Raw genomic sequence first — 20,012 nt, 5'->3', positions numbered from 1 at the left:
TGGTGCTCACTGGAGCCAGCGCAGCCATTTTGCTGTTTCTGCTGAAGCGCAGCTTTGTTAAGGAGAAATTCTTTTCAGTGGTTCAATGGGCCTCATTACGAGTCCATCGGTAACCGTGCCAGAAATTCCAGCAAGTTACTGCCGGACTCTTATTACCATTCCGCCTCCGTGATTTCTGGAATCACCAGGGCATTACAGCCTCGGTGACCTGGTAATTCCAGAGGTGAAATCGGTAAATCTCCAGGGGGATGGGGACCATGGAAACACCGGCTTCGTCTATGACAGAGCCGGTGTTTCAATGTCTGCCTGCAGGCGGCTGGTGTGAAACCCACCAGGTCAGACCTGGCGGCGGGAGTGACACCTCCCGCGTGCAGGACTCTTAATCATCGGTCCGGAAAGAACAGTGGTGGCGGATTCTTTCCGGACCAGCAGGGTCGTAATGAGGCCCAATGTAGCCGACAGTATGGCAACACCATTTTCTTTTTCTACTGTCAGCGGGCTAGTAATGACATCTTGAACCCAAAAAGACTTAAGTCCCATAGATTCAAGCATGGGTAGATGGGTTTCCTGAATACATGAGACTTGAGACTGATGGGTTGAATTTCTTCAAGTGTGATGAACAAGTTACTTACCTTATCTGGTAATGTTCTTTCAATGGGATGCTCCTCTGACGAATTCTACATCTATGACAGGTAATGACCACAGCTGTGCTGCTTCGGAATTTATTTCAGTGTAGGCGTCCTGCGTCGATGACGTCAACACGCTGTCCCTCGAGGGCCACCGTCGAGGGTCGACGTCACTGGATGTTTTATATAGGACGCATGGCGCCCGTAGCCTGTTGTATTTTTTTTCCCCAGAACATGTGGCACCAATCTCCCGCTGGCTGGGGCAGGGAACGCTGGGAGGGTAGGCTGGGAGGTAACTATGTGGAATACATTGGAGGAACATCCTATTGAAAGAACATTACCAGATAAGGTAAGTAACTTGGTCTTAGAAAGGATTGTGTCCTCAGGCGTATTCCACATCTATGACAGACTCCCAAAGCAGTACCAACATATGGAGGTGGGAAAAGAATTTACAATTTTAAAATATTAGAATGCCCAATCAAATGGCAGTATAGAGGACTGCCTTATCAAAGGCCAAATCCTGCCATGGATGGAGGCAAGGAATAGTGTCTCACAAAAGTATGGACAGAGGCCCATGTGGCTGCTTTGCAAATATTGTGAATCAGAAATACCTTCTGTAAGGGCTCAAACAGAACTCCCATCAGGAACTTTAAAACCAAATTCAAATCCCATCCCGGCACCTGGAAAGGCGACGGTGGAAACATTAGTAAGCCGTTTTAGAAACTGAAATCAAAAGGAATCTTAAAATAAGAACATTCCTCAGAAGAGCGCTTAAATATAGACAGCGCCGCCAGTTAACCCTTAATGGTACCCACTTGCAGGCCCTTGTGGCTAAGGAAAGCAAAAAAGATAAAACCAAAGGAATGGAACATTGGAAAGGATCCACATTCTGTACCCTGCACCATTCGCAGAACTTTCTCCAACGGTACAGGGATTTCGTTGCGGACCGTCTGGCTGAAAGCAACACCTCCATCACGTCTTCAGGGAGGTCCCAATCCTTATACCGCAACCTTTCAGATACCAAGCATGAAGGCTGAGAGACGACCTCTGGATGGAGAACCCAACCCCCCTCCCGTGAGAGCAGATCGTCTCGGTAGGGAAGACGGTGTGGAGGGCAGATTGACATGTCTAGAAGGTCTGGGTACCACACTCTCCTGTTCCTGGATGAGGATCATCTGGGAACCGAACCTCTCTAACACCTGCGGAATGACGGGGACTGGAGGAAACGTGTACAGCAGTGGGAAGGACCACTCCACTATGAACGCATCCCCCAAGGCTCCTCTTGGAGGAAATTCCCGCAAGCAGAATCTTTCGCACCTCTGCTTGACACTGGTAGCAAAGAGATCTACTTGTGGAGTTCCCCAAAGGGCGAAGATCGCCAGAAGAAATTCCTGAGCCAGCTCCCAATTGTGAGACCATGCCTGCCTGCTCAGAGCATCCGCCGCCGCATTTGCCTCCGGCTAGATGAACTGCCGAGTTCGAAATTTCCTGCTCAATGGCCCAGAACCAGAGCTGCATCGCCTCCCTGCACAACGGGAGTGACCCTGCCCCCCCTTTTTTGTTGAGGTAGTGCATGACCACTGTATTGTCCGCCATAATCAGGACATTCTTCCCCTGCACAGACGGCAGAAAAGCCTTCAGGGCTAGCCTGACGGCCCTCAGCTCTAACAGATTGATGTGGAGTCTGTACTCCGACCGAGACCAACAGCCGCTGATGTAAACTCCTTGGCATGAGCTCCCAAACCTGTGAGGGATGCATCTGTCACGATCGTCACCTCTGGCCACAATTGCCAAAATGGAGCTCCCGTCATCAGATTTCCTTCGATGGCCCACCACAGAAGATCCTGGCCAACCAAGGGTGGAATCTGAACAGGATCCGACATCCTGCCGGAGAACTGCGACCACTGCATCTTGAGAGCCCACTGCAGAGATCTCATCCGCAGCCTGGCCTCTGGCACCAGGAAAATGCAGGATGCCATGAGGCCGAGCAACCTCAAGAACTCGAACGCCGGGAGACACTGGACATGTTGAAATTTGTCCACCATCTGCAGAATGTGATGAGCCCTCACCTGCGGCGGCGAACAGCCCCAGGGATGTGTCGAGCACAGCTCTGATGTATTGGAGCCGCTGGGTAGGCGTCAAATGGGACGACTTTAAATTGAGGGAGAAGCCCAACCTTTGAAGCGAGTGGCAGGTGACGGGCAGATGATCCAGGACTTGCTCGGGAGTGGGCACCCTGATCAACAAATTATCCAGGTAGGAGTAGACGTGAATCCTCTTTCCTGCGATACGCTACCACCACGATCAGCTTGGTGAAGACCCTCGGGGAGGAGGTCAATCCGAATGGCAAGACCCGAAACTGAAAATGCGAGTCACTAACCGCGACCCTCAGGTACTTCCTATGCTTGGAATGAATTGGCACATGTAAGTAAGCATCCTTGAGGTCAAGAGACACCAACCAATCCTGAAGTTGAAGGGCCTGGAGGACTTGAGAAAGAGTTACCATCTTGAACTTGTCCTTCTTGAGGAGCTTGTTCAGCCAACCCAAGTCCATGATGGGTCTCAATCCCCCATCTTTCTTTGGGATAAAAAATAAGGGGAATACCATCCCTTGTTCCTCTCCGCTACAGGCACCAGTTCTATGGCGCCTTTCTGCAGCAGGGATAGGATTTCCTGCGCAAGGATCAGATCCGGACGCTTCAAAGAGAGCTTCCCCGGTGGATTGTCATGAGGCCTCTGCCGAAAGGGGAGACAGTAGCCGTACGTCATGATCTCCAGAACCCACACATCTGAAGTGATGGCCCGCCATTCTCCAAGATGCTGCGCAAGTCTGCCACCAACCGGCGAACCATGGGACATGGCCTCATGACTGAGGGGACGCAGCTGAGGCAGTTACTGAGGGTAAAGAGGCAACTGCCCGAGCAGCCTTGGCACCTCGAGTACCTCGTTTTCCACCTCTGGTACTCCTACAGTTGCCTCTGACTTGCAGCGCGCCTCGATCTACCAAAGGATGAGTAATATCGAAAGGAACCTCCCCTCCATTGTGGTCCCCTAGGACGAAAAGGCGGAAGTTGGCGAACTGCAGCGCTCAATGACTTTGCTGCAGCTTTGGAGGTCTGCAACCTCTCAAGGCTCTCGTCAGCCTTGCAGCCAAAAAGATGTTCACCATTGTTAGGCAGAATCCTGTGCAGTTCCCTTAGGGAACACTGCTAAAAGATTAAGGCTACAGGAGTAAGCAGTAAACCCAATTGGTAGCAGTCTGTACCACCCAGATTTACCTGGTAGCTGTGGCTGAGCAGTCAGACTTCTCTCAAGAAGAGTAGGGCAGTATACAGAGGGTACACAATAGGGCTAAAAACACAGTAGGGCAAGCAAACACTGACCAGAGTTTTGTATCAAAAGTATATAATTATTTATTTACCACACACTTTAGAAAATACACTAGCACTATTAATCGAAGCAAGTTCAAAACACAATCAGAAAAGTATACACACCTCCCTTAGAATTATTTGACAAGTCTAAGTGAAAACACCACTTTTTGAAAATTTGACGTCATCGACGCAGAAAATGTTACGAAGCAGCACAGCAATGGTGTATACCTGTCATCGATATGTAATACGTCGGAGGACCCAATCCCCTCGAAGGCAACTTCTCTGACGAGCTTCGCTTAAGGCGACCAGTATGCTGGTCGGAACAAAAACAATATGAAGGACCGCGACGCGTGAGGGATCTTGGGTACCCTACACGTCACGTAGGGATAGTGTTACAGGCACGCCCATGTCGACGTCCCCTTTCGATTCTCAAAAGACAAGATGCAATACTCTGCAGTGACCACTGGAAGTCGGACTATATGCACAGCATGTGATTCTAAGCAGATTAACAAACATCAGAAATGAAGTTATTGCAAACATATATAGAAAGTTGTTCATATTGTAGATATATGAAGTGGCCATGAGATGGTTGCTGCTTGGTAAGGAAAGCAAGGCCCAGTACAACATGCAACCTCACGTAGCCGTTGGCGGCGCCCCTCACCTCAACTGAAGCAGTCTCCAGCTACGCAGCACACTGAAGATGGAGAAGCTGTCACAGTGAAGCACGGAAGAAACGAGAGGCGGAAATCTGAGCACTGCCACGCAGACGGTAAGCAGCGGCAGTCAGTGCATAAAATAAAGGCAATGGTACTAGGAATCACAATATATTGGTGAATGGGCGGGAGCAGGACACTTGGGCTGCCATATTAGCTGGCGCCAAGCCTCCCTTCCCTTCCTGCAATACAACTTTTTAACATGAAATAAATAGCAAATTGGGTTGTGTCACATATATCTGCTGTTCTGGATGGCACATACAAAGGGTTTTCCAAAGTCCATGTCAATGACCCTGTCAGTTGGTATCATTTGCTCCGTTAGTTTTCCTAAAGTTCACTTGAGGCCAGACTTCATAAAACTATCCCTTGGCATAAAGGTCCTGAACTCTTAGTATAAGCTTGTACTACTCAAGGAAACTTGATAGAGTGGCAGTGCAGTCAAGCTCATCACAGGAGGAAGATGTGAGCTGTAGGTAAATACACTGAACCCAGTTAGTACAGTATTCTAAAGAAACGCTTAAACTAATAAAGTTGTATTAAAATATATAATTTATTATATTCACACAAGGAAGACAGAAATATACTTAGTTCAAATAACAAACACGTTTAGGAATGCTTATAAATACTTTTAAAAGGCCACTGCTTCAGTGGTAGTTGCTTGCGGTACAATTGTTACTGAGTTTGACACTAATGACAGTTCACTGTATTATTGGTACTACCGTGCACTTGTGTTAAGGCTAAGATATACGGTAATTGTATTTAGTTTGCAAAACCACAAAGTCTTTTATGAAGGAAAAGGGTTGGTTAGTCATAAAGAAGCCCAGCTTAATGTTCTAGAGACACTTTCTTGGCAAACTAAAGCTTTTAAGTCTGATCCCCAACTGTTAAGGTAAGAATGTATAGAGTCCAACTGGTGGAACTTTACAATACTTATCTCTTGGTATTAGGTAACCCACCTTTTAATATAGGCCTGTACTACACAAGTTGGTAGAGTAACTTAGCAGACAGGCTGATCTTAAGAGGAGTAATGCGAGCTGTACAATGAAATTAGTAAATAAAAAGGTATCCAAGTAAATTACACACAGTTATAGTATACATATTTAGATACACAGATAATTAGACAATCTTTAAAAAGCAGCAACTAATAGTAACATTAATATAAAAGTTATGATTCAGTTCAACAAGAGCAATACGTAGGTGAGTAATCTTTTCTTATGCTAAACATAATCCGGCACACTGAATGATGTCATTTGAGGTCAGTATTAGCACTTATTTGTGATCACCATTACGATATTGAGTTTTAAGGAGGGAAAAGTTAAAGTCTGGTCAGAACATACTTGGTAAGTAATAAAACAGTTAGATTCTCCAAGAGGGATGTAGGCAGTCTTATCCCAGCAATAATAATGGTCAACAATTAAAACCGGTTAAGAAACACACTGCCAAAACCAATAGGTTCAGAAGAGGAGCCTTTAGGGAGCTATGCCAGCCAAAGTCAATGGGCCAGTTCAAAGTTCTATTCTCTTAGAAAATGTTTTTAAATAGTCAGTAGTTCAGTAGAAGCCCCCATTAAGCACAAACTGGGAGGCCAGTGCAGGCGAGTTGCAGTCAACTCATGGTTTAGAATAGCACCCCACAAGCTAGGAAACACCACATATGGCAAAATTTAGATGTACCCCATGCCCCACAGTACCTGAGAATTGAAGAATTAGTTCAGCTGGATGCCTTCCTGTTGCAGTGCAGCAGACCCTTGTTCTTGGTCGTGGAGACAAAAAGGGAGGAATTCTGGCGGTCTACTGCAGCAGCACCCGAGAGAGGAACTCTGCAGCAATTAGTTCTCCTCGATTCAGCTGCTTTTTGTGGTTTTGGCGCCTTTTTCTCAACGCCAAAGAAGAGCATTTGGAGGTTGCTTGATCCCTCAGTCCTGGACTCTGGTGAGGGGACTCTGGATGAAGGTTTCCTGCTTCTGTAGGGTCCTCCGGATGCCCACAAAGTTTTGGCCGGATTAGCACTTCTGAAGACAATACATCCGATGGTCAGGGGTCCCCGGGAATTGGGATTCTGCAGTCTCTGGAAAGTCACAGCAAGTCGGGGATGGGGGTGGGGGGGGGTTGTGCCAAAATAAAGCTCGTCTCAAGGCTAGTTGGTCCCTCCTGCCCAAGGGAGAAAGTCGTCCCTTTGTGGGTCTTCCCAGTCAAAAACGGGGTCAGCACAGCTGCAGGGCTTCACCGGGTATTTAGCGGTCCAGGAGGGTGCTGTTGGTGTCTCTTCATGTCTTCGTCAGATGATGTCCTCCAGTGGCCGACTGCCTCTAGTCCCAAAAACCTTGCCTTCTGGACAGCCAGTTGGCCAATCAGAACTGGTTTCACTCAGGCACACCTAGAGATCAAGGACAGACGTTTCAGGATCCTCCCTCACTTCCTGCCTTCAGACACATTGGTGCCTGGGCGGCTTCAGGGCTGAAGACCGACAAAGGCAAAATGCACAAAGGACTCAAACCAGATTCACACAACAGAGTAACAGCCCAGAAAGAGCCAACTGACAAGAAATGGTGAAAAAAGAAGATGGGTGCCATTTTGGGAAAATGGTCACCCTGTACTGCACTAGAGAAATCAGTCAGCAGATACATGGCACAAAGGTAAGGTAGTAAAAAAAGAAACCACTGCCACCAGTCATTCAAGTTAGTTATTAACAAAATGTTACGTGAGAAGTGGGATAAGGAGTTACTATGCACACGTAGGGTGGTGTGTGCTGGACCCACAAAAGAAAAGGTAAGACAGGAGTCATCTTACTATTCTTGACAACATTAGGTCACCCAGGAAAATGTATGTAAAAAACACAGAAGGTGCTGGTGTCGCCATGCAAAAAGAAGATGCCTATGGAGTTTACATTACACAGTAAGCAACCCAAAATCCTAGTCAGAAAAACACATAAGGGAGTGGGGAAAAAGTCCCACTGAGGAGTAAAAACTAAAAAGCCCCGAGTCCAGCGAAAGAGCGGGGGGTCTCTAAGGTTAAAGGGAATTGAAACAGAAATGAAAATTCTCCCTAACACCAACTATATGCAAAGGTCAGTTTGGAGAGGGCTCCAAGTCTTACGAAGCAGCAGAACAGCAAATGTTACTGAGGATCATTTGTCTTTAAGACAAGATACTAGAAGAGTTAACAACGTTGAAGACCCTGCAAAAGGACTCACAAAGTGGACACAAGCCGGCAGCTTGGGTCAGAGGTAAGAGTGGACATCCTGAACATCTCTTCGTGCACTCCAACGCTCTAGAGCGAATTCTTGGTTTAAGGCAAGCAATACCTTTTACGCCACAGTACCTTAGGTTAGAAGAAATGCTTGTAGCTGTATTCTCCTCTGGGCAGCAGCATCGGACCTGGCATCCTGATTCCTCAGTCTGGTGATGAAACGAAGATCTCTCAATGTGAGGTCTCAGCAGCAGTCTCGAGGGAGAGGACTCTTGGCACCGATTTCTTCATCTTCTGTGGTCAGTCTGCAGTTTTGGAGTCTTTCTCAGCACCATCAAAGGACTGTATTCGCCCGGTCGATCCGATTCCTAGTGTCCTGTACTGTGGTGAGGGGACTTGGGCAGTGTCTATGGCAGTTCACCTGGAGCCAAGTAAAACTTGGACTGATTCAGCCTCTCAGACGATTTCACTGCAAATGGGTCAGAGGTCTCCTGGTAGTCACAGTCTGCAGCTCTGGAAAGGCACAGCAGCTCGGGAAATGGCTCAAATTGCAGTTTGTCACAGGGCTTTTCGGTCCCACCAGCCAAAGGGACGGACTCGTCCTCTTTGGAGCTCCTTTGTCAAGGAAAAATTAGAGTCAGGCCAGCAGTTGTCACTTCACGGTGATGCAAAGTGTCTGCAAGCGTCTCTGGTCGTCCTCGTCGGTTACTTCACTTTCCAGTGATTGACTTGGCTTTCAGTGCAGGAACCTCGCCTTTTATTCAGTTGCAGCACACAATCCTCTGCAATCTCGCTCAGCAGTTTACATAAAGGGGCGGTTGGCTTTGCAATCGGGACAGCCAGCCCCGCCCCAGTAGGCACTGGTTCCATTCAGGAACTCAGGCAGACAAAAAGCAGCGGAGTGAAAAACTTTTTCCTCACTTCCTGCCTGCCCAGAGACACTGGAGCCTAGGCAGGGACACAATATTCCCACCAAAGGCAACACAAAAAATGACCGAAGGGGACAGACAGACAGAAGGGCTGGCTGACAAAGAACAGCCACAATAGAAATGGCGAAAAAAGAAAGGTGCCAACAGGTTATAGGTGACCCTATTGTGCACAATACGGGTCTGTGAATACAATCTACGGTAAAAAAATGAATAGGTGGTAGAACACATCCACTGCCACCAGCCATAACTATAGGATTGTCTAAGTGACTAAAAAGTCTGGAGCAGAGAGAGTGGGGATACCAAACATCCCCTTGGCACTCCACATAAGGCGATGTGTGCGAATCTCATATTATAACGTTTTAGGAAGGATACAAAGTATCCCTCTATCCGTAAGGACTGTAGTTAGTAAGGATAAGAAAATAATCTCAAAAGGTGAAGCCAAAGGTTTCCCAGTAACACTGCACATAAAATGCTTTTGTGCTGCAAAAAGTTACACAGATGCCTTCAAAGAGATATGCAGGACAGTAGCCTCCACAGGAAAAGTAAAATATAGAGAACAGAGTTCCAAAAGTCAGAGCAAAAAGGATGAATGAGGGGAAACCGGCTCCACTCATTCAGGATCGAAAGAAAAAGGTCCAGAGTCCAGCAAAAAGGGCTGTGGGTCTAATTAGGTGAGTGGATGAACCATAAAAATGAAATCTCCCTAGGAAGTCACGTTCATCCTCCATATAGCATGCTTATAAGAAAATGTGTCCGTCTTATATTTTGTAGGTTAGGTCTACGTAGTCTTGGATAGCTCATTCCCAAACAAACACTCCAAAAACAAAAGTTTTATTGTAATTGGTTATTTATAACGCGCCTAATACCCAGAGGTTTCTAAGCGTGGACCCGGAGATCAAAACTGTGTTGCCCCGCGTCGTCTTGCTTCCAAGACGAGTATGTTGCCCCTGAGCTATCCTACCGAGACAACAATGTGCCCTATGAAACATGTATCCAAAAATACTCACCATCCCTATCTGGGATAGCAAACTCGTACAACTACATGATCAACTGCTTTTTTAGCAAGAAGGAATACAAATGCATTGCTGGAGGATTTTGTGGCTAGATTCATCTCAGATTACATCAACAGAAAACAGTTTTTTTTTTTTAAAAAGAAAGACCAAAACGCAACATCTTGGAGACGACACCTTTATTAGGATAATTTCGTGACGACAACCCAAGTAAGACCAATGTGGTCTTGAAAATTAAAAGTCAAAAATATGGCGTTATCCTAATAAAAAGTTATCTCTGCAATATATCTCCATATTTGTGTCTGCTAGCTTTCAAGGCCACAGGGGGTCTCTTCCGCAGGAAGGAACTATGCAGTGGGCCTAATAAAAAGGGTATCTTCTCTGAAAAATAACTTGTTTTTGCATTAAAAAAATATACAAAAAACCTGCACTACACAGTATTCCTACCTCCATTTCTTTGAAAGATGCTGATAAAGATGGAGTTCATGCAACAAAAAGCTCCCTAGCACAGAAAAACCTTAATGAATAAATGGATTATAAAATAATGAAAACAAGCAGCACAATGAAGAATCAGAAAAACACCAAATGTGCAACAAAAATAAAAAACACAGAAATGTCAACATACCTCCACTTCAACCCTAGACTGCATGGATTTGCTCCCTTCCTTTCCAGATTTTCGGAATGGATTTTCAGTGACATCGAGTGGCTGTTTCACAAGCTCAGCCGGGTCCATTGAGTTCATTGGCACAATGGTAAATGCATAAAGATACTGGGAAAGGAGGGGGAAGAAAAACAGATAACTGCAGTCAGTCAAACCTTTGGCTGATAAATTACAAACAATATTCATAAAGCCATAAGATGCATGAGTTGTCATGTACATAGCAGGGTTATTTCACCTCTACCCATGCTGGTATATTGCAGAAAGGTCACAAGGGCTGACGACCAAGGTATTGAAATTCCTACAGCGTGGGTGAGGTTAAACTGCTTTATCTTGGTAAGCCTGATGTACAAGTGTCCTCTGCAGAGAACTTAGAAAAAAAACACCACCAATTTAGACCAGACACTCGCAATGGTAATGTGGCTGAGCAGGATTGCATCACTGTGGCAAAGTGACCACAATGACTTGCCACATCGACCTAGTATGGTATCCCCCTAATTACACAACAGTAGCTGTAAGTAATCACCTTTTGGAAAATGAAACCAAGAACGTTAAATATACCATTACTCCTCGTTTGAACAAAAACAAAACCCGGAAACAAACCCAGACTGGATACAGGAAATGGAATTATGGATGCCGGGTGGACTACACCATACAGAAGACCCAGCCAGGCCGCTGAGGCCAGGAAGAAGACTGGAAACCATGTAAGGGTAGATTTCACTTTGTGTGTGAAATTGGACAGCCACCCCCAAGCTTGAATGGTGCATGGGAAAGGATTGGTGGCCTCAGCCGGTGTTCCTGAATAAATTCCGAGGTCCTGGAGCAGAAACCAAGAGTCGTCCACTGGAACAAGACTATTACAAAGAGGAGGACAAAGAAGGACTTCACCAGCACTTTCAACGACCGCCAGCGCCTGTTTAGTCGCAGCTGCTGTCTGGAGCTCATCACTCCAATGGACAGGGAAGATCTGAGGACTACCTTCCTCCCATAGACTGGTGGGCATAACCAGTCTTGAGACAAGCTACAATTTGCACCCTCCCCAGAAGAACTATGACCCCCCCGCCGTTCTCCCCCAGGGCCTGCAAACCTCCAATACCTTGGTTCCTGTGCTGCATAGCTGTGCAAAGTCTATAGAAGCTTAGATTTGTCTGAAACTTTGTGGGCATCCTTCTAAGCATGCAACAACTCGAGCCAACTCCAGAGTGTCCCCTCACCAGAGGCAAGGACCAACGGGGCAGAGATCACCGCCGCAACAATCGACTGTTGAACGAGTCTGCAAAGGACACCAACAAGCCACCACCTTGAAGGTCCACTACTGGACGATCCTCTGCAAGAGTGCTGTTGCCAGATGCACTAAAGTCACCTACTCCCTATCACCAGGGCCAAAAAACAGGCGATCACCACACTACTGGAACAGTCATACAGCAACTTCTTCGGTTCAAGGTACTGTCAAACCCATGGTATAACCTACCAGGGATCGGATTCTGTCATCCTGTGACGCTGGGGGCTGCAGATAGCCTGCATCTCGCTACCCCTCAGGTCACTGTGGAGAATCATTTGGGAAGCACAAGTGGGGGGGCCGTCAAGCCCTTCTACTTTTTTACACAGCAAAACCACCTGCCTTCGGACACTTGTTTTTGGGGAACCCATTCGGGGGGTGGGGGGAGTTAATCATCCTAATCTCCTTAAGACCATTTGTAACCACTGATTTACTTACCTGCAACTCTCGGGAATCCATCCATCCATATGGACCATAGCACTCGAACACTGTTTTGCATTTGTAAGGAACTCTTGGTTGCAACAGTAAAGACAGACACCAGGGATCACAGTTCAAGGGCGTTTATTGAACTATGATGCAGGGTGGAAAAACGCCTAAGCTAAACCTAAATCTAAGATGGGCGCAAGCATCAACAATCAAATGAAAAATAAGGCAGTTTTAGTGGCGTTGGAACAAAATAAAAGGGCCTATACTAAACCTATTGCCAATTCCTTACAAATAATTATAGAAAGAGTGTGGGAAAGTGCATCAATAAAGAAAAGAAGTGTTCCAAATCAAATGTCAGGATGTGATTGCAGGGGTCTTCCTTCGCCCATGTTCTCAGCACGGGACAAGGTTGGAGCACAGCACATGAGTTTTCGTAGCACGAGCCAACAGTTCCATTCCAATTAACAGTACACACTCTAGCTTCCTCACCACAAGCGGACAGTTCCGTTCCAGCTATCAGGTTCTTCGATGGTAAAGCCTCTTTTCATAATAAAAAAAAAAAAAAAAAAAAAAAAAAAGCTTTTGAGGCTTGATGTATCCAACAAATAAACAAACCAAAAGTTCTATTCCACAGTTCAGGTTGTGTGATAGCTTCACCCCTGGGTCCCCCTCTTCCGGGCGTAAACCCCTCACCAGTTCTTTATCGATATCAGAGCCTTGGGTGGCTGAGTCTCCTGCTTCAGAGGGTCTGATCGTTCAGAAAGAAATTAAACAAAACAACCAAAAGTTCCTTTCAGATCCCACTTGAGGTGAGGATTTGTCACCACTGGGTCCACCACTTACAGACGCAGACCCCTTTTGAATATTTGTCTCGGTTCTCAGCCTGCCTCTTCCGGGTTCACTATGGCTTTGCACGACAACAGTTCACATTTTTTTAACTTTCAGCATTCTAAATGTCTCAAACAATTCTCGTGGACATCCCTCTGCCGGGTTCACTTTTGTCACACTGTTTCTTAGGACTTTAGACTTGGCTCCTCTCGATTGGCATCCCTCCAACGGGTTCACTCTTGCCACTTCTTAATTTCCTATTCCTTTTTACGATTGCGGGATTCACTGCCCTTGCTTTCTTTATAGTTTGCTGGTCAAAGACTTTCGATTGTACGGCGATTTTGCTAGACCTCTTGTATGACCACTTTGACATCTTTTCGGGATCGAACACAGTTACCTGCTTGGGCACCCACGTGGCGCTGGACTCTCTGTTGATGGCTTTTCCGCTTTTCTTCAATTGTATCTTTACAATCAAAGTTCAAATTAGCCGTTGCCTACTCACCACAGGCTGTGATGAACAGCTTAGCTTTCTTTGCATCTGGAGTCAAGGCCGGTACCACGGTAGCATGAGTTTCCCTCGCTTTGGCTTATCGGCGTAGGCATGCACTGTGTATCGTTGACATCTTCTGCAAGACTGTAGAGCCATTGTCCTCAGGCTTATGTTTTCTTACTGGACGGTTCCGGACAGAAAGGGCAAGGTCGCTTCTCTCCTTGGCAGCCCCATGATTCTCGCTGCCTTTATCGTTCTCTTGAACTGCTGTGGTAGATCAGCTGTCTCGTCGTGTGGTCTGCCTTGCTCATCTCGTGCTCTTCTGCGCCACCTTTTATCCCTGTGGGGGGGGGGGAGGGGGCTGTCAGAAGTGTGCGATTCTGCTTAATTGCCTGACTTTGCCTGACCCTTGTATTGGGACATAACGGCTCTGGTGTTAATCCATTGTCTTCCGTGTTGTGCAAAAGTGTTTGTGTCTGGAAGGGGGTGGGGAGGGTTAGTGTTTTGGAATATCCTACATGGTGGGATGGGAATAAGTTGTCCAAAGAAGGGGGTTACCACGTCTTACCCGTCAGTATCCCCCTCCTACGACCCAAGGACCGCTCATCCAGGTAATCCTCACTAGTCCACCCCCAGGAACTGGATCCAATAGCAATGGCGGTGTCCTGGCCACCTGGATGACAGATCCCCGGGGACTAGCCAGGGAGACACCTTCAGGTTTCTCAAACCTCTTCTGGCCTTTTTCTGGCAAACGCCCTACGACTGGCCGAGTGACTCATCTGACTTCGAGACTCATACTAGATAGGGTTGGACTATTAAGACTGGATTGGGTTGAAGTTATTCTCAGAAATATGTTAATTCCTTTCTACCTTAGAGACCCCCAGCTCTTTTGCTGGACTTTAGGACTTTGAATTTTTATCCTAGAGAGAGCTAGACCGCTTTGCCCACTCTCATGCATTTTGCTTTGATTTGAACAAGTTACTTACCTGTAACTGTTCTCCAGCACGGGTCTGGCATGGATTCACATGCTCATGAATATTCCCCGTCAGGCTGGGAATCCTCGGTAAAGAAAAAAGAAATCGGTTTAATTTCTGAACTTTCTCATAACAACCAATCACTGAGCTCTGGGTCATACAGCCCCCATCCAATGACTGCCCTCTACCTAAGCCCCTCCTCTGGCAGCCATCTTCAGATTTGGTAGCACATAAAGTGGCAGTAGGGCCAAGAGAAGAGCCGCAGAGGGGTAGGCAGGAGGGTTCGCATGTGAATCCATGCCAGACCCACGACGGAGAACAGTTACAGGTAAGTAACTTGTTCCTTCTCCAGCATGGGGTTTGGCATGGTTTCACATGCTCGTGAATAAAGAATATATAGCAGTACACACATGCACATCCACGGGAGGTGGCAAGGCTCAACATAAGCATCTCTTACCTCCTCACCAGGCTCACCTTCAAGCAAACAGGTTGTGCAGCACTGCTTGGCCGACTCTGGACTCCTCTCTGTAATCCATGTCGACGCAGTAGAATTTCGTGAAGGTGTGCGTCAACCTCCAAATAGCAGCCCTGCAGATGTCCAGCAGGGGCACACCAGACAGGAACGTCGTGGTAGCAGTGATCGCTGTGGTAGAGTGGGCTTCCAGACGGCCTGGCAGGAGTCGGTTTGCCAACCGGTGACAGTGGGTGATCCAGCCGGAGAGCAACCTCGAAATGGAAGCCTTGGACAGGGCCTTCCCATGGTTAACAGGACCAAGGTTCACAAAGAGCCGAGAGGTTTTTCGAAAACTCTGTGCGGGCCACATAAAACTTCAAAGTGCAAAGTCCTTTCACCCGGCGACAAAGGCGTCAGAAAAAAGACAGGAAAGACCAAGGGCTTGTACAGATGAAAGTCTGACGGCACCTTGGGCATGAAGGAGCGGTGCGTCCGCAGCACCACTCGTCTCGTGGAAAGTCAAGTAAGGTCGTTTACAGGAGAGGGTCTGGGATTTGAAAGTACCATTCTTCCAGGTCCAACGACGACACCAAGTCTCCCTCTTCTAGCTGTCTGAGCACGTGTTGAAGAGGGACCATTCAGAACTTCTGGGACTTTATATATTTGTTTTTTCATCAGGGGTCGAGAATGGCCTTCCAGCCCCCGGTCTTTCTCACAAGGATGTACCTGGAGTACACTCCCGAGCTCCAGAGCCGCTTTAGGACAAGCTCTATCGCCCCTCTCTTTAGCATGGCCCGTACCTCCAGCAGCAGCTGAGGGATGTGGTTTTCCTGACGGGCCACCAGTGATATTTGGGGACAATTCCGCTGCAACTCCAAGGTGTGTCCATGGTCGAGAGCGTCCAGCACCCAACGGTCGGTGGTGATGGTCTACCACACGCTGACGAAGTTGGTCAGTCAGCCATCCCACCAGGATCCAGGGGTGGGGGCCTGACGTCACGGCCGGTTCATTCTTGCTTGGACGTCGACAGGCCGCCTTGAGGTCCCTGGCGACGACAACCTCCTCCTAAACCCTTCAAACGGCCGCTGTTGAACTCTTGGGAGGAGGAGCAGGAGGGTTGGTGGTACAAAGAGGATCTCCCGCTGTAACCCTTGGCAGAATGGGGAGACTTGCCTCCTGAGGATCGAAAGGAACGCCGTCGCTGCTGTAGCTTGTCCAGGGCACGTGCAGTCTCAGTGTCTGCCTTGATGGCCTGTAGAACCTCATCTACAGGCTTCCCGAAAAGGTCGTTTCTGTCAAAGGGCATGTCCAAAACCTTTGTCTGGACGCCCTGTCGAAGGTTGGTGACCTTGAGCCAGGCTCTACGACGAAGGCAAACGCCATTGCCGATCTGGGGGAAGCTTGAACCACAGCTCTGTCATAGTGAGCTACGATAGCGAGGGTGTTGGCAGCCTTGATGGTCGTCATTGCAGAGTAGATAACCCGTCGTCCCGTAGCATCCAACTTCTTCCCCTCGTTGTCCGGAGGGGTGGACGCTGCCGAGGAAGACACACCAGACTACTTCTTGGCCGCTGCAGAGACCACTGAGTCCAGTGTCCGTTGGGCCCGCAAACACTTGGGGGCAGAGTCCGGCACCCTGCATTTCTTCTCCAGGCGGTCCTTATTTGCTGGGGCCGTAGAAGGGTTCTTCATGAGACAGGCCTTGGTTCCAAATGTCATCCAAGAGAGGGACTGAAAGTATGTTCTTCTCTTCGTGGCGCTGATATAGGAAGCCGCCCTCCTCTGGCGCGAGCTGGAGAGCTCCGAAGCCCCGGAGATCGCATAAAACAAGCCTATTTCATCCGGCAGTAAAGATCTGGGAGGCGGTGACGGGAGGTCCCCATCCCACTGTCATCCGTGCCAGTCGTCGCTGTGTCAAGATCCGTCTCATCCCACGTGGGGAGGGGATGGTGGCAAGGAGGCAGTGGGTGCCTCTTCCTCTTATTGGCCAGTGGTTCCCCCGATCCCAGAGGGTCGCCGTCACCGGAGCCGCAGGCAGTGCCATTGGCATCCTCATCTGTATCTCGGATACCAGTGTATGTAGAGTAGAGATAAAGTCCACAGAGCGGTCTCTAGGGGGCAGCTGAGGCGCCGGAAGCGAGCTAAGGCCCTTGGTATCTTCATTGTCATCGCCTTAGTCGGCGCCCTCGTGACAGGGCTTGAGCCTGATGTTTCCCTCGTCACCTCCGCCCTCCTGGATGGTCTAAAGGTAGAATAGCTCCTCCTCTGAGCAGATATCTGTGCCCTGGAGGACCTCCGCGCACCCACCCTTTCTTCACGTCCAGAGGGGACGGTCTCGGGGAGAGGAGCGCCATCTTCTCTGGGGTCTTTGCAATGGGGTGGAATGAAGACTCCCTCCTGCCAGGGAGGGACACTCTTGCCTTTGGGGGTGCGCCCTGCGGGTCCGCCTCACGGCCTTTGAAAAGGATGCCACCACCTCTATGGAAAGCCTTCGTCAGGTGTACCTGGGCCTTCACGGTCAGGACCGGTCCCTTTTCATGCTTGGCCTTTGTGGCCGTCCAGGACAGCTTGTCCCGCTTGGCCTTCTCCTTATGGGGAGGGTCGGAGCCACGGTCCCCCTTGGCCTTCTCCGTCGCAGGCAGGCTGGCTTTGGACTTCTTCTCGGCCGTCTTCAGGGCCACCTCAGTTTGCCCGGATGGTCCAATTTCCTCTTGGACAACAATCCGGAGCGTTGGCTGTTGATCGAAGTTGCCAGAGACGTTCAGCGTGCCTTGGCCGCTGAGGAGCTCGCTGCAATGGCACTCGCGGTGGCAGTGGACTCGCGGTGCTTGGCCTTTTGTTGGAACCCCCGCAGGAGGGGCGCCCTCAAAGGACAGAAGCCCGCTCATCTTTCCGGGAGAGGCATTCTCCTGGGACCCACATGGTGCAGATGATCTTGGTCTGCAGCCACTCATTCAGCCGCTTACGCTGATCCTTCAACGTGCGTGTCGAGAATTTGCGGCAAAATGCACAATCATCCTCCTGTGCGTCGGGTACAGGCAGTAAAGGCACTGGGAATGTTTGCCATTTGAGAAAACATTCCGTAAGCCGCTGTCGGAACTAAGCTTGAAAGAGGGGTGGAATTCTTCTCCTCAGACATGGTCCACGCAGCGTATGCTAGAAGAATCTTCTGGAGGCCTCAACAAACTCAACGAAATCCACCCTTAAGCGCTGAAGAATCCAAAAAACGGGTCCCCGTTCATCGGAAGGTTGATCGATGGAGCACAGGGCTCCATTGACCAAAAAATAGAGTGAAACTCTTCCAAAAAGCGAAAAACGCAGGAAAAACTTTAGAGCTAAGCAGGACTCCCCCGAATACATGAACATGTGGTAAAAATCTGAAGATGGCTGCCAAAGGAAGGGCTCCGGTAGAGGGCAGTCATTGGCCGGGGTCAGTATAACCCAGAGCTCAGTGATTGGTTAGGAGAAGAACAAGTTACTTTCTTACCTGGTAGCGTTCTTTCGATGCGAATTTCCTTCGACGTATTCCACATCTCTGACAGTAATGTCCACAACTGTGCTGCTTCGGAAAGTTTTCGGCGTCGGTGTCCTGCGTCGATAAGCTGTCTCTAGAGGGGCTCCGTCGAGAGCCGACATCACTGGATTTTATATGTAGGACACACAACGCCCGTAGCCTCAGTTGTAGTTTTTTCCCCCAGAACCTGTGGCACCAATCTTCTGCCAGTATGACTACAGAAAGCCTTGTGGAAACGTAAGCTGCAATTGCATAAGAAATTCTGTAGAGGGGCTGGCTGGGAGGGTTCGATGTGGAATACGACAGAGGAACATCCCATCGAAAGAACGTTACCAGGTAAGAAAGTAACTTGTTCTTCGAGGGGATTGTGTCCTCCGATGTATTCCACATCTCCGACAAAGCAGTACCAACGTATGGAGGGCTAACATTTAGAAACTGAGAAATCAAAGGAATCTTAAAATAAGAACATTCCTCAGATGAGCGCTTAAATATGGACAGCGCCGCCAGGAAAACCTTAATGGTACCCACTTGCAGGCCCTTGTGGGCTAATGAAAGCAAAAAAAGAGAACCACAGGAATTGCACATTGAAAAGGATCCACATTCTGTACCCTGCACAAGTTGCAGAATTTTCTCCAACGGCAACGGTACAGTGATTTTGTTGCAGACCTTCTGGCCAAAAGCAACACCTCCATCACGTCTTCGGGGAGGTCCCAATCCTTATACCTCAACCTTTCAGATACCAAGCATGGAGGCTGAGGGACTTGACCTCGGGATGGAGAACCCGACCCCGCCCCCCTCCCGTGAGAGCAGATTGTCTCGGTAGACAAGACGGCGTTGGGGGTAGATGGACATGTCTAGAAGGTCCGGGTACCACGCTCTCCTGGCCCATGCCGGAGCAATGAGGATCATTCGGGAACCGAACCTCCGTAACCTCTGCAACACTTGCGGAATGACGGACTGGAGGAAACGCATACAGCAGTGGGAAGGACCACTCCGCTACGAACACGTCCCCTAAGGCTCCTCTTGGAGGAAATTCCTGCGAGCAGAATCTTTCGCACTTCTGGTTGACACTGGGGGTGATGAGATCCACTTGTGGGGTCCCCCAAAGGGCGAAGATCTCCAAAAGAACTTCCTGAGCCAGCTTCCACTTGTGAGACTGTGCTGTGAGCGTCCGCCCCCGCGTTGTCGTCTCCAGCCAGATGAACTGCCGAGATCGAAATTTCCTGCTGGATGGCCCGGAACCAGAGCTGCATCGCCTCTCTGCACAGTGGGAGTGACCCTGCCCCCCCCTTTTTGTTGAGGCAGTGCATGGCCACTGTATTGTCCGTCATAATCAGGACATTCTTCCACCGCACAGACGGCAGAAAAAGCCTTCAGGGCTAGCCTGACAGCCGGCAGCTCTAATGCTCCAGGGTAGCCAAAATGGCGCTCCCTTCATCAGATTGCCTTCGTCGGCCAACCACAGAAGATCCTGGGCAACCGATGGCGGCACCTGAACGGGATCCGACATCCTGCCGGAGGACTGCGACCACTGCAAATTGAGAGCCCACTG

General features: G+C 48.7%; 1 protein-coding gene across 7 annotated transcripts in view; it reads right to left on the bottom strand.

The window, feature by feature from the left end:
* The window catches only part of CWF19L1 (CWF19 like cell cycle control factor 1), a 535,479-nt gene that overhangs the window by 311,145 nt on the left and 204,322 nt on the right, over positions 1-20,012 (bottom strand). For all 7 annotated transcript variants that reach the window (XM_069628338.1, XM_069628339.1, XM_069628343.1 and 4 more), the window contains one exon: positions 10,463-10,606. In XM_069628338.1, coding sequence (XP_069484439.1) covers positions 10,463-10,606 — 144 coding nt within the window. The remainder of the gene's footprint in view (positions 1-10,462; positions 10,607-20,012) is intronic.

This window comes from Ambystoma mexicanum, chromosome 12 (assembly GCF_040938575.1).
Source record: "Ambystoma mexicanum isolate Mex_15411 chromosome 12, UKY_AmexF1_1, whole genome shotgun sequence".
Classification (NCBI taxonomy): Eukaryota; Metazoa; Chordata; class Amphibia; order Caudata; family Ambystomatidae; genus Ambystoma; species Ambystoma mexicanum.
This window is presented reverse-complemented; position numbering and strand designations above follow the sequence as displayed.